This window comes from Enhydra lutris, unplaced genomic scaffold (assembly GCF_002288905.1).
Source record: "Enhydra lutris kenyoni isolate GAN:26980312 unplaced genomic scaffold, ASM228890v2 scaffoldscaffold2, whole genome shotgun sequence".
In the NCBI taxonomy this organism is placed as follows: Eukaryota; Metazoa; Chordata; class Mammalia; order Carnivora; family Mustelidae; genus Enhydra; species Enhydra lutris.
The window spans coordinates 11,588,114-11,603,482 of record NW_019154086.1 but is presented as its reverse complement, the minus strand read 5'-3'; the positions used below and the strand labels follow the sequence as shown (position 1 = coordinate 11,603,482).

Genomic DNA, 15,369 nt, shown 5'->3' with positions numbered 1-15,369 from the left:
ACTTATTTGAGAGAGAAAGAGCATGAGCAGGGGGAACGCAGAGGGAGAAGGAGAGAGAGAAATAGACTCCCCACTGAGTTGGGAGGGAGCCCACGTGGTGCTCCACCTGAGGACCCTGAGATCATGACCTGAGCTGAAGTCAGACGCTTAAGCAACTGAGCCACCCAGATGACTGAAAGCAATTATTTTTAAGTAATAAATTTTTAAAGGATGAATTTTGTTGACAGAAGTATAACAAATGCCTCCTTCAATCTTTATCTAGGTAATAAACATTAAGAATAAGAAATAAGAGGGGCGCCTGGGTGGCTCAATGGGTTGAAGCCTCTGCCTTCGGCTCAGGTCATGATCCCAAGGTCCTGGGATCGAGCCCCGCATCGGACTCTCTGCTCAGCAGGGAGCCTGCTTCCCCTCCATGCCCTCTCTGCCTGCCTCTCTGCCTGCTTGTGATCTTTGTCTGTCAAATAAATTTAAAAAATTAAAAAAAAAGAATAAGAAATAAGAAACATAAGTTTCTTTTTTTCCCTGTCTTTCTCTTTTTCTCTATTAAAAATGACACCATAAAGAACATTCTTGGGCCCTCATTTGATTACTTTCTTAGCATAAATTTCTACAAGTGAAGTTTTTGAGTCAAAATTGCCTATTTTTGAGGTACTAATGAGTATTACTACGTTGCCCCCCCACCAAAAGGCAGCTTTGCTGGCTCTCTTGCCCCCCCATCCCTCCACCGGTGCAGTCAGGCTAAGAACTCTCTTTATTTTTCATATATTTATTGGCTATTGTTTTTCTTCTTGTGTTAATCACTTCCTCATTTAGTTTGGTCCATTTTCCCATTTTTATTGAGGTTTTCACCTGCTTTTTATTGATTTATATGAGAGTTTCATATATTGCACATTAGCTTGGGAGTACCTGGTGGGTCTACAATACTGAATTTTTCAGGCCAGAGACATGCTACCCTTTTTTTTTTTTTTTAAATTCATCTCCTTTTTCCCACCCCTGCAAATCTGTATGGTTTCTTCATAAACTTCTTGTGTATTTCTGGTTGAGTTTCTTCTCAGAATTACATTTTCTCTATGACTTATGAATATAAATTTTTCCCATTATATTTTCTAAATTGTTACTGCTGAATTTTGGAAAGTTCCTAATCTTGTAATTAGCCGTTCTGTAAGGATTTCGTTAGAATTACATTGAATTTAGGTTCGCTCCTAGGAGATGTGTTTCTGTGTAGGCAGGTTGTTTACATTCCCAAAACACTGCTTTTGACTCTTTTTTGCGTTGGTAAGTTGATGGAAGCATTTGGTTTGGGGGGTATGGAGACAATTTAACAGTTTAAGTAATCATTTTTTAGGAGCAAAACGGAGAGCCAAAACAGACAGTCAAACCAAGTAAAACCAGCAACTTCAGTTTTCTGGGTTCTGCTGTAAGGGGCGGGAGAGCTGAGCCACACTTATCCAAGCAAAAAGGGAAGTATTTTATCACAAGAGCTGGACAGTGCTGGGGAGACCTGACACGAGGCATGCCCTTGATTCTGGGACTGAAACCCTTTTATCTGGTTGTTCCCCTTGGCTGTACTTCTCTGGGTTGGTGTGCGTCTCAGATAGGCTCTTCCTAATGGTCACAAGTTGGCTGCCAGTGCCTCCTACTATGTATCTCTTTAGGTTAAAATTCAGCCAAGCATTGTCCTGGAGTTCTTAGTGAAGGTCCTGGAAATCTGAGACTCCGGCTGCTCAGCCCTCCCCTGGTCACTGGCCCCACTCATGGAGCCTGAGGATGGAGACCTCTTCCCTCCTAGCTTGTGCGCAGAGAGGGGAAGCATGATCCCTTCAAATGCTCATTCAAATGTAGTCCTGGACCAGGAGAATCAGCATCCCCTGTGAACAGCATCACCTGTGAACTGGTTAGAAATGCAAATTGTTAAATAAAAAAAAAATCTAAAAAAAAAAAAAAAAAAGGGACGCCTGGGTGGCTCAGTTGGTTGGACGACTGCCTTCGGCTCAGGTCATGATCCCGGAATCCCGGGATCGAGTCCCACATCGGGCTCCCGGCTCCATGGGGAGTCTGCTTCTCCCTCTGACCTTCTCCTCGCTCATGCTCTCTCTCACTGTCTCTCTCTCAAATAAATAAATAAATAAATAAAAATCTAAAAAAAAAAAAAAAAGAAATGCAACTTGTTGGGCCCCACTCTAGGCCTTTGGGGGTGGGCCCAGTGATCTGGAGGTCAGCAGGCCCTCTAGGCCTTTCTGATTCAGCATAAATTTGAGAGCCACAATGCTAAAAGCCAGATGAGGTTACCATTGCCTTAAGAAGGAGGACAGTAGCTGCTGGGACATCTTACACCATATTAACGCTGAAAATAACGACAAGATAGGAGTTTGAATGGGAAAAAAAATGTGACTCTATAAGCACACGGTTTAAAGGAGCACTTGTATCAAATTCTTTAGGGAATATGTTAACTAAAAATCACTCTTACAGTTTTTCGAATGAGGAAATAATGTCATTGCATGAAACTTATTTTCATGTTGTCTAGTTTGCTCAGAAGAATTAGTGCTAATAACACTGGGTCAGATAGTGGTTGTCCTTCACTGATCGCCTGTTGTGCACTAGGCACTTCCTGGACAGCTTTCCTTTACTCCTGCAGCTAGGTGTTCACATGAGCAGATGGGGACCCAACACGTTAGGGGCCTGGATGGTGGAAGAACCAGCTGGGAATTCAGGTCTGTGTGATTTTTTTTTTTTTTTCAAAGATTTTATTTATTTGACAGAGATCACAAGTGGGCAGAGAGGCAGGCAGAGAGAGAGAGGAGGAAGCAGGCTCCCTGCTGAGCAGAGAGCCCGATGCGGGGCTCGATTCCAGGACCCTGGGATCATGACCTGAGCCGAAGGCAGAGGCTTAACCACTGAGCCACCCAGGTGCCCCAGGTCTGTGTGATTTTTGAAGGCAGTGCACTTCCTCTTTCATCTTACCACAGACCTTCTAAATCTCAAGGGAGGCGGGACTCTATTTTTTGCAAGGCTCTCTTTATCATTACGTTTTGCACATTTGACAGCTATCACCTTTCTGTTGAGTTTTTAAAAATTGTAAAAGTGGAAAATTGGGTCTTTAGTTTGACCTATCTGGGCTTCTGCCATTTGCAAAATTATTTCTGTTTCTATGTTGCACTTAGCGTTTAATCTATCTTTCTTTCTTTCGTTCAGAACTCACTGATTGCCAGTGTAATTAAAATGTGATTAGGCTGTGATTATTCAAAAGCTGCTCTGGATTCTCAGCCGCATCACTGTAATGGCTCCGAGAGCTTCTAGGGCAGCAGAGATTTTCCAGGAAGGGGAGCAGAGAGACATTTCGTTTTTGTAATGGTGGGGCTCCTAATGCACCAGGCTCCCTGAGGAATGCAGCAGGAATGGGATCCACAGAGCAGGAGGGTACAGCCCCATGGGAGCTAAACACCAGTGGTTTACTTGAGGGCAACGCCTCCTAATGCAGCTGGGGTCCAATGCTCATCCCACTTCAGCACCTGTTTGTAATTCCTGTGGGTTTTTCGTTTTTTGTTTTTTTTTTTTTTGTTGTTGTTGTTGTTTGTTTGTTTTTTTCCAGAGGTGTTATCGGAAGTAAAGAGGAAGTCACTCTGAAATAAACTAATTTATACTAAAGTATGAGTGACTGAGAACTAGGAAGCATGGAGGCAATTGTTTGATATTTGAAGTTTTAGGTGGTATAATAAAGAGAAGTCAAAGGGTTTTGGTAATTTTCAGCTGTGTGGGGTTGGGGAGGCAAGGACAAGGATTCTGTCCTTGTTGTCAGCTGCCTGGAGCTGTTATTGATTTACCCAAATGCTCCTTTTGCTCTTTTTTGGGGGTATTCTGAAGTTTTCTAAAAGCTTCAAACCCAGATCCATCCATTTCTCTCTCCCTACCTCTCACTGGTCTTTTCTCAGAGCAGGGAAAAGGGAAATCAAGCTGTTCTGGGTAGAAATTGTTTGCAGATTGAAGGTGTTTGTGAGTTAAATGTTAGTAAATTGAGAATGGTATTTTCCCCTCTGTTGTACAGAGGGAATTAGAGGTGGGTAATGGAACAAATTATTGAAGTTAGGAAGATTCAGTTGGAAAACTCAGTTTGGGTTTCTCATCAGAAGGCTGTGGAGCCCCTGGGGTTTTGGGGGTCATTTCAGAGAGTCTTTTGGTGTTTGTGTATTCTGTGCACTCTCTCCAGACTGACTAAATAATGTCACACCCTTATGAGATACTACTGCTTTTCAAATATGCATAGATGCTATAGGGTTCATAAAATATAAATTAATTGAACTGCATTCCTGAATCTAGAGCTGCTTTAGGTCATTATGTGTTGTCGAACTATAATTCTCAAGAAGGTAAAATCATGATTCTCAGGTACATCTAAACTGAGCACAAATCACAGATTTTCTTCGACTCGTTAATTAATGCGGGAACCACCTAGTTGTTATTACCGGTTCAAAGCATCTGAGAAGCTAGGATAATCAAAGATAATTTGATTGCTGAGTTAAATATAAAATTAGTGTCTCCAGATCATAAATCCTTGAAGTTATATGTTCTACTGGACAGAAATTTTTCTACCTTTACTAAACAAAAATCTATAAGTTAATGAGTAACTTGACAAATTCTGGTACTTTTAATCAGTAGTAAGCAGTGAGGGTGCCTGGGTAGCTCAGTTGGTTATCTGCCTTCAGCTCAGGTCATGACCCCAGAGTCCTAGGATCCAGTCCCGCATCTGGTTCTCTACTCAGTGGGGAGTCTGCTTCTGCCTCTGCCCTTCCCCCGCTGCCCCCGCTCCTGTTCATGCCCTCCTCCCTTTCTCTCTTGCGCATGCAAAAAATAAACTAAATGTTAAAAAAAAATAGTAAACAGTGAGATGAACTTTCATCCCTCTAGACCAGGGGCCAGCATACCTTTCCTCTAAAGGACCAGATATTAATGTTCCAGGCTTTATGGGCCATAGTCATGTCATGACATATTTTTGTCCCTCTCCTCCTCCCCTTTCTCCTGGGTGGTACAAAAGTAGGCTATGGGCTGGATTTGGCTTATGAGTCATTGCAGTATGCTGGCCCCTACCCTAGACAGTCCTTGGGTGGCCATTCCTCCATAGGACATGAAAGGACAGGCTGCCTGCCTCTTCTGTTTTCCAAGTGTCACATTCGTTTTCTGACGGTGCTTTTTCAAAGAGTAAAATCAGAGCACCATTGCTGTTTTGTTGGGTAGGGGTAGGGGTGGTAAAATTTTGAAATGAAAAAATTCTGCATATTAGAAAGGTTGGAACCATTTTCCTATGTTCAAAGAAGGATACGTTTTGTTGGGAGAGGGAAAGAGGGGCAAAGTTGCTAGTTTCAGACTCTGTTTAATTCTTGCTTTCTAGAGGGACATGGTGGTTTAGGCAATGTTGTCTAACTTTTCTATGCAGGTCAGCATTTTAAAAATGATTTGAGGGGCACCTGCGTGGTGCATTTGGTGAAGTGTCTGACTCTTGGTTTTGGCCCAGGTGATGATCTCAGGGTCAGACGATCGTGGCCAGTGTCAGGCTCCTGTCTGCTTGAGACTTTCTCTCCTCCCTCTGCCCCTCTACCCTGTGCTCACATGCTTTCTCTCTCTTAAAAATAAATAAGTAAAATCTTTTTAAAAAGTGATTTGCCTTGACTCAAACTGTCTTTTCTATCTACGTGAAAAGGGGTCTGCACATCTTTTAGGAGTGTGTACACTGATGCTGTTTTTTTAGAAGGTGCCCTCTGAGAACTTGGAGAAGAATCAGTAGTAGCTTGTCTGTTAGGTTTATTCAGCTTCGTGTTCTCTTTGGAAGCAAATACTAATTGAGATTTCTTACCTGTTGAGTTTTTGCAAATGTGTTGAGAGAGATGCTCTCTTTTGCTGTCAGTTCCAGCAGGAGATCTTGAATAATGCATGGGGTGGTTGCTTGTATTGATAAACATGGTTAATTTTAATTTAGGATTAAGATTTATGCTAATCTTTTCCCCCCTTTAATTCATTTTTATGATTCTGAGTATACACTGAATTGTTTTTAACCAAAGAGAGGAGAAATGCCTTGGGGGGCTTAATGACATGTTTGGGCATGTGGACTGTATGGATCTGTCCCTTTCTTTGTCAACTTGTTTTTTGTCAACCAAAAAATGTTTTTTGTCAACATTTTGTATGTGTTGGTATCCAAGCAGTGTGTCATTGTACGACCTGGCTTAACATGGACGTTGCTCATTAAAGAGTCTGTTCAGTTGGTTAAGTCATTGTTTTGGGGAAGAGTGCATGGTGGAGGGAAGCCTTGGTTGGGTTGTCATGTCCTTTCTTTATTTCATGAAAATTCTAAGAGAGCAGCTTCATTTCGGGAGACCAATACTGTATCTCAAGCTGAAGAATTGGGCTATGATACAGATGATTCCAGAAGAGTTTTAAAAACCAACCAGGGTCAAGCAACCTGAAAAGTTCTCTGCCTGCACTCTCCCTCATTTACTGGGTAGGGCAGGTTCTTAGTGTTAGGGGACAACAGGGAGGGCAGACCAGAGTAGGGGTCCTAGGTCACTATCTCAGAAACTAAGTGCCAGGCAAAACGATTGTCATTCACAGTTGTTTTTGCCTAGATTCTGGTTTTGAACTTGGGTTTGTTTGTTTTTTGTCATCAATTGGTATGACAGCAACAAAAACATAATGATGGGAAAAACAATCCCTTCTAGGTCATTTCTTTCTTTCTTTCTTTCTTTTTTTTTTAAAGATTTTATTCATTCAGTTGACAGAGAGAGACACAGCGAGAGAGGGAACACAAACAGGGGGAGTGGGAGAGGGAGAAGCAGGCTTCTCGCTGAGCAGGGAGCCCATTGTGGGGCTCGATCCCAGGATCCTGGGATCATGACCCAAGCCGAAGGCAGACACTCAACGACTGAGACACCTAGACGCCCGGAGTCATTTCTTTTTTTAATAATTATTTTACTAACTTTATACTTTGGTAGGTGGTTTATAAAATATATACAATGTAAGATGATATAAAAACACGTGAAGAAATGGAGTGAACAGAACTATTCTCTAATTCACACATTTATTTATATATTCAACGAATACTTATGACATGCCTGTTGCACGCTGAGCCACCATTTCTGTGGCAAGAACATTTCAGTAAACATAACAGACCAACTTCTTATCCTTATGGAGCTCTATTCTAGCCAGAGATAAAGGGGATAGACAATAAATAAATACACAGGTGGGTTTGGACATAGCAGGAGTTACTTCATGTTATCAGTCAATAAAAAAGCAAGGTTGGGGGGAGGTTAGGGATCAAGGTGGGAGTGGAAGGGAGAGTTGTTCTTTCATAACTTGGTGCAGGAAGACCTCTCTGAGGTGACATTTCATCCACGACCTCAATGAAGTGAGGGGTAAGTCTTACGACATCTGAAAGGAGAGTTTCAAAGAGGGAACAATGAATGTAGAGGCTTGAAGGCCAGAACACGCTGGGTGTGTTTGAGGAGCAGCCAGGAGGCTGGAGTAGCAGGGGTGCAGTGAGGGAGAAAGTGGGAGTAGCTGAGGTGGAGTGAGGGGGAGAGAGGGAGTAGCTGGGGTGGAGTGAGGGGGAGGGGGGAGTTGAGGTGGAGTGAAGGGGAAGCAGGAGTAGCTGGGGTGAAATGGGGGAATTGGGAGGAGGTGGGCTTCATAGATCTTTGTAGAAGGAAGAGTTTACTCTGAGATACAGGATGAGATATAATTTGACTTCCATTTAAACGCCACTGTGACAGCCATACTGAGAATAGTCAGTAGAGGGGAAGGAAGGAAGCAGGAAGCCCGGATAAGGGGGTGTTGTAAAAATTCAGACAAGTGATGATCGTAACTAGGATCACACATTACTAGTGGAGGTGGTAAGAAGAGGTTGGATTCTGGATATACTTTGAAGAAAATGTTGACAGGATTGGCTGATGGGTTGGATGTGTGTAAAGAGCATGAAAAAACCTGAAATTGTTGTAACTTGTGTGTCAACTATACTTAAAAATTGTACCAGAAAGGAAAAAAAAAAAAAAGATGTATGTGAGAGAGAGCCAAGATTTTGTCCTGCATGGAAGAATGGAATCACCATTAACTGAGATAGATGAGTAGAGAATGCCCAACAAACTGGAAATGAAAGGGAGCTTCCTCAACTAGGCAGCATCTACAAAAAACCCACAGCTCATATCATGCAGAATGGTGACAGACTAAATGCTTTTCCCAAAAGATCAGGAACAAGACAGGGATGTCCACTCTCTTCATTTCATTCTTTCTTTCCTTTTCTTCTTTTCTTTCCCCCTTCCCTTCCTTCCTTTCCCTTTCCCTTCCTCTCTCACTCCTACCTTCCTCCCTCATTCCCCCCTTCTCTCTCTTTCTTTCTTTCTTAGAGGGGGAAGGGGGCAAGGGGCAGAAGGAGAGGGAGAATCTCAAGAAGACTCCCTGCTGAGCACAGAGCCTGATGTGGGGCTCCATCACAGGACCCTGAGATCATGACCTGACCTGAAATCAAGAGTTAGATGCTTAACTGACTGAGCCACCCAGCCACCCCCACTCTTGTCATTTCTATTTAGCATTGTAACAAACTTTCTAGCCAAGGCAATTAGGCAAGAAAATGAAATAAAAGGCATCCAGGTTAGCAAGGAAGAAGTATAACTTATCTCTTTCTGCAGATGATACAATTTTGTATATAGAAAATCCTAAGGAATCCACTAGAAACTATTAGAACTAATAAGTGGGTATAGCAAGATTGTAAGAAACAAGATTAATATACAAAATTCAATTTTATTTCTGTGCATTAGCAATGAACATTCAGGAAATTAAGAAAATCATTCCATTTAATACCATGAGACTAGATGAGATCACCCAAAGAGAGGGAAAAAATCAGCAGAGAGAAAAGAAAAAATCTGTGGTCTGAGCTCCAGGTCATCAGTGTTTAAAAGTCAGGGAGATGAGGAGGAGCCAATGAGTCAGCTAGACAACCAAGAGACCGTTATGGGCTGGGGGCAAATACTTGAGGAAGAAGGAGGTGATCAGCAGTGTGTGATGTGGTGAAGGGGGGTAGGTGGGCACTCACCGTTGAGTAAGTAGATGAACCTGGGTGAACAGCAAGGGAAAGAAGGAATGAGTGAGAGAGGGTTGAGGGAAAGGGTCTGTCCAGAAACAATCCTTTGGAAAATGGAATAAAAATAGAGCACTAGAAAAATGAATATGTCAGTCCATTTTTTCCTTATTAGATTTCACAAGCATAGTATTATGAAAGTTTGCAAAAAGGTGCTCAGTTTCTATACCTGTCTCGTCATAGCCTGTAAGAGTTTGTAGAGTGGACTGGTACCCACTCTGTGGGTCCATGGAATCCACTCTGTGTTGTGTAGGTCTAGCCCAGGCAAGGGGAGCCTGAGCCGAAATTAATCTGGAATGGGTATGTACCGAATTCTCTGATAGACGGCAGGAGGCACTTGTTAGAGAATAAACATTGGTCTTGCACTCGAAGGCTATATATTTCCCTGTTCAGAAAGAACGAAGTCTGAATTTTGGTCCCATATAGTTTATTGTGAACAAGTCAGAAACCACAGGAAGCCTATTCTGAAGCATTATCCCTGACTATAAATGACAACAGCTATCTGCTGTCTTCCTCATAATGCTGACATTTGTATGGTATTTTAGTCTGAATTGCTCATTTACGCTTCATACAACCCTGTGAAGTGGGTGGATTTTTCGTCTCAGTGAAGAAATGGGCTCGGAGAAAGGAAACAGCTCCTCCATCCTCATGCTGCTTAAAAGTGATAGAGCCGGGACTGCCCCTTTAGACCATGAGCTTGCCACCAGACTCAACTGTGGGATTTTGAATCCTCTTCCAGATAGGAATTAAATGCCAGCTGTGCTTGGATAGTTTATGTCCTGTGTTATAATGAATTTGCAGGTTGAAGTAGGTGAGTGTGTGTGGGTGTGTGTTCTCATCATAGCAAGGTAAATAGACTTTGTCTTTCAATGTAAGCAGTTGCTGGGTTGCACCATTGTTGGCTTTAAATTCTGATCAGAAGTGCTCTTGGTTTCTAGAAATGCTGCCTTGTAACAGAGTTGTTTCCTCTTTCATAGTGTATGAATTATTTGCATTCATCAGTCACATGGGAACATCTACAATGAGTGGCCATTATGTTTGCCATATTAAAAAGGAAGGAAGGTGAGTCATTTTTAGAAAATCAATGAGATCTATGTTTTATTGAGCACCTACTATATGCTAGGCTCTCAGTGAGGTGTTGCACATATTATCCCATTGGTTCTCACGATGGTTTTGTAGGGATATACTCTCAAAGCCATTTTATACATTAAGACCCTGAGGCTCAGAGAAGCTGAGTAGCGGTAACTTAGCCCGGAAGTAGCCATGTCAGAGCTGGCATTCAAAGCCACTCTCAAACATCTTACCAAAGTGACTTCCCAAAATAAAGATGCGTCCTGCAGCAGAATGTGCATATGTTTGGGACCTCCATAGGATTGCCAGTTTTAGCCCACAGAACAAAAAAATCAGGTGCCCTGTTAAATTTGAATTTCATATAAACAATGAATACCTTTTTAGTATAAACATGTCTTAAATATTACATGTGATGTATTTACACAAAAACTTATTTAATGTTACTTCCCTGCCATATAAACTTGACTGGGTATCCTGTGTTTTATCTGGCTTCCTTACACATCCACTGTTTTGCCCTATTGTGGTCTTGCAGTAGACTTCTTGGCTTTGTAAGTAGAATCGCTAGATGTGTGGTGAGCTGGGAATGAGACATTTATGGGATGTAAGGCTGCTGCTCTCTTCAGGACCTTCTCTTTGGGGCTCTAGCCCCATTGAGCCCTCTGGTTTCTCTTCTGTGAGCTCCCCTCTGAGCAGCCTGAGGCTCAGCCTCCTGCTTGAGGCAGTGCTCAGCCACGTGGATGCCAGAGAAACCTAGAAACTTGCCTTGTCCTGGTGGGACATTGACCTCTCACACCATGCCACACACTGCGGGAGACACAGTCCCACCGGGGACTTAGTTGTGCTCCCTTTTGGTGTGTCTTTTAGTGTTGTCTTCTTAACTTGATTAATGAAATAGTTGAGCAAAGGCACTTGATTGATAGTAAATTCTTTTTATTACCAAGCATGATGCTCTTTTCAAAATACTTAAGAAAAACGCTTAATTATAATTTAAAAAACAATAAAATTTATGGTAAGGAATTTGTAAAATGCAGAAATATAACAAAGAATATGTCATTTGAAAAAGATAATCATTGTTTATGTTTCGATACATTTCTCTTCTATTATTTTCACTGGGAGAGGGTATACGTTTGTATACACGTAATCGTACATACAAATGTACATATGCATTTACAGCTTTTCTAAAAGCTTAAAGTACACACACGGCACATACAGTTTTTTAACCCTGTTCCCACGTCATACTATATTGTGAGTATTTTCTCACTTTACCAAATATTTTCTGAAGACATTTTAATAGTTGTGGGATAGTTCACTTGCATGGCTCTTTACTTCTTATTTTGACCTAGTTTTACACCTTGAGGGTGAAATAAACACTGCCGTACATGATTCTTTGACTTAATTTCTGAGGCCATCTGTGGACTTCTACAAAAGGGATTTTGAGACCAAAGGGCTTAAAATGTTTGGCGACTCCTTTCGTAATTACCTTTTGATTGAGTTCAAGAATAAAAAAAGCAGTTACAGTTTCCCACCAGAACTCTCTTTTTACACAGTAGGCTTGAGTTTGGTTATCTTAAAACAACTTTCTGAAGTATGGCACAGTAACTTGTTTTCGGCAAAGCTTCCTGGGACTGACTGAAATCCATCAAGTTCTTCTGTCTTTTGTTTTTAGGTGGGTGATCTACAATGACCACAGAGTGTGTGCCTCAGAAAGGCCCCCCAAGGACCTTGGCTACATGTACTTTTACCACAGGGTGCCACGCTGAGCCTCAGATGCGTCAGTCGGCGAGAGGAAGCCACACGCCTTTTTAATTTACCAAAAAAAAAAAAAAAAAAAAAAGCAAGCAGAAGTTGGGACAACCAGACATGAAGGAATACATGGGGTATTTATAGTTTATTTAAAGAACATCATTTGACGCCTTCTGAAATAGAACTGGGAAGAAATTTCTATTAGTGATGATACACTACTGTAGATAGTTTTTCTTTTTATAAATGTTCAAGGAGAGGATGATTTAAAAAAAAGTATTTATATTGCTGTTGGGGGATCTGCCACTGTCACATCAAAAAATGGGAATGTGCCACCAGCCCTCTATTATGATTTGGGGGCCAGTGGTGTGGCCTCACCCCCCCCCCCCCCCAGTAAATGAAAAGCCCATTTTTATTTCATATCGAAAATCAGTAATGGGGATGGGCTTTATGTGTGACACAATTTTTTCATTACACACAATTTCTGACCTATCCATGTATAGAAGATTAGAGCATCTGCAGTGAAAGGTATTTTTAATTTAATCGTATCAAAAATCCTAACGTGATTGTGTGAGTGTGTGAGGGTGAGACCGTTGTCGTCAACCAGGAAATCTGTGCCGGGCTGGTTTTTAAAGGTTAAAGCAGTTGGTATTAAGCATAGCTGGGAAAAGTGAGTAACTATTTTAAAGAAACTATAACTCAGGAACAGTTTTAAAAATTGGCTCCCCACTTAGGTTTTCAGGCGTAAAAAGGGCTGAGTCGTCCCTTTTAAGTGCTGTCAAGAATTCACCGGGGTTTGTGACATTTGGTGAAATAAGGCCAGATGCCCCCAGCAGCACAATATTGTTCTTTGCCAAACAAAGGTAGGTAAATTCTGGTTCTCAGCAGCCCTTCCCGCTAAGGCATAGTGTGTATTTTTAGTTAAAATAGCTAATCTTACCATAACACGTAACAACTCCCTGGAATCAAAGTGCCCCAAATTTGTCCGTAATTTTCTTGTCCCTGCACTCTTTGCCTGCCTCCATTTCTCCACTTTCCTGGGGCTAGCGTCTCCTCTTGGTCCTCTCTTGGCTAATCACCTCCCAAATAGCAGTGTGATCTCGGGTGCCTTAAGGGCCTTGGGTGCAAAGAAACTTTTTAGGACATTATGAAAGACCTTCTTTTCCATTTTGGTATCTCGGTATTTTTATTGCAACCTGGGATTAGATCAGAGTTTCAAATGCGATGAAAAAGTACAACAAAAGTGGTTTAACATCTTCCTGCAGCTCTGTACTGAATTCCAAGGTCTCTGGAGTTTCTATTTCAGATTGTCCAGTCAAATGAAGAAGGATCTATTGCAATCTGCTTAACATGCATTTGATTGGTAGCAAGGATCTTTCTAGAAACTGTAGGAAAATAAAGTAGAGCCAGCTGGGTAAAATGCCACACGGACGATTGATTACAACATGGTGAGTGGTGAATAGTCAGGATTCTGGGTATGATCAGGGCCCTTCTCTGGGGAGGTCAGCTACACCGTGTGTTTGTGAGGGTTGCTGTGCCCAAGGAGACCTGGGTGCTGCCCCTAGCTGGGTAAGTCCCTCATCCTCCCTGTGCCTCACTTTCCTTATCTGCACAATGATACCTGCTCTCTCTTGCCCACTGTACTTTGAGAATATGGTGAGATTTGATGCAATGACCCGTGAAAGAGTAGCACGTCGGGTGCCACGTGGGTCCCAGGAGAGTGTTCTCCCTCCTCTTGTCTGATCTTTTCTTCAATTTGGGGACAAATGCAACTGGCATAAGGAGGGAGCTCAGGGTGCGGTAATACTCTCTTTACTCGGTTGTGGCCACTGATGTCCTCTTTTAATGTTGATTCGGATATCCTAAAACAGCCCCTCTCTGTCACATGAATCTCTAGACTCCTGTAGAAAACCCCATGCTAAGCAGCCTTACAAATCCAGTCACCTTAGGGCTGAGTGTCATGGAAAAATGACTCCAAACGCACGTCAACAATGACTTGTTTTCAACGCTTTTACAAAGCAAAGGCCTTCTACGGGAGTGGGGAGAAGTGGTTATTGGGGATTTGGAGTGAAATGTGGACAAAGATAGCATGTGTATTTTGAACAAAATAAAAATTTTGGTATAAAACTTTGCAAAATGGTGTAAAATCAGTATAAGACTATAGGCTAGATATTATTTAATTTCATTAACTAGAAAAATAAACTTAGCCCTTCCGATGCCTAAACATATTGTAAGAAAGCATACTATGGCTGCCTTTTTTTTCCTGCCTCACAAAACAAAGGGCTATTTCTACAAGGCAAAGTTTTGTATATGTGCTATTCTTTACTTCAGATTGAGAGTTGGGGAAAAACTAGAGCAAATAATGGGTTTCTTTCTTGCTTAAAAGTGTATTTATATGTATACCTTCATATATACAAGGTAGGTTTCCCTGGAATAAAAGTCTGGAACATACTGCTCCATTTTTCACACATATGTTGACGAGATTAATTGTGATTGAAAACTGGAATAACGTGTAGATTTTGTCAACTGACTATCAGCCTGTGAGGAGTCCTCTGTGTGAGGTGTGGTGGTATACTTGTGAAATTCTCACTGTGTGTGGGTGTAAGTGTGAAAGAATGCACTTTTTTTTTCCTGTAAATATCTTTTGATATCCATTTGTGTCAAATCCCAATGAATGTGTCTTTGGAAAATGTATCAAAGTTTTTATTTTGTCAATTGATCTAAATGCCCATTTAACTAATCAGAAATCCAGTTTGGTTCAGATTGGGTTTTTTTTTTTTTTTTTTTTTTTTTTAAGGGCAAAAAGCATGCAGAAAGGACTAGCGGAAGAATCATGTTTTAATGCCACTTTACATCAACATTGCTTCAGTGTTTTGAACAGACTTGGCTGTTTTCTTTCAACTATAAGAGAATGTGCCTGCCATTTCCCTGCGCTCACTTTGGGCTGTAGAAGCCTACCCCCAGTCGCTTGAGCCTGTGACTCCCAACATCCTTTATTTCCAAGACCAGCAAGGCCCACTGAGCTGCACTCACCCCAGTGCCTCGGGCCCTTTACCTCTCTGGGCCTTTTTCTTTACAGTGAATGCATTAAGTTGGATAAGCTCAGAAGTCCCTTACTGCCCTAACATTTGATTCTATTTTTATTTTCCTGCGGTAACCACGGGGGCCAGATGCGGGGATGTGAGGGATCCCATAGGGGTCTGTTGTAATGTGTTGGTTCCGTTGCAGCTCGTACACCTGAGCTTATAGAATGTGTCATTTTTAGTGTCCGCACCTTAACCCCTCTGCCCACTTTCTTGGGTAATTATTCTACTTTTTTCCCATTCTTGAAATGCTTCACTTTTCAGTCCACGAGATACCTTGTCTCCATCCCCTTCAAAAATGAAAAACCTATTTAGAACACCTCCTGCGATGAAAGACCCCAGAACCACTTTCGGCTAAATTTG

General features: G+C 41.8%; 1 protein-coding gene across 1 annotated transcript in view; it reads left to right on the top strand.

The window, feature by feature from the left end:
- LOC111148271 (ubiquitin specific peptidase 13) overlaps positions 1–11,995 on the top strand; it is a 107,651-nt gene extending 95,656 nt beyond the window's left edge. Inside the window, exons 20-21 of the mRNA XM_022504743.1 lie at positions 10,090–10,174; positions 11,850–11,995. Of these exons, the coding sequence (XP_022360451.1) occupies positions 10,090–10,174; positions 11,850–11,943 (179 nt within the window). The 3' untranslated portion in view covers positions 11,944–11,995. The remainder of the gene's footprint in view (positions 1–10,089; positions 10,175–11,849) is intronic.
- The last annotated feature ends 3,374 nt before the right edge of the window (positions 11,996–15,369 follow it).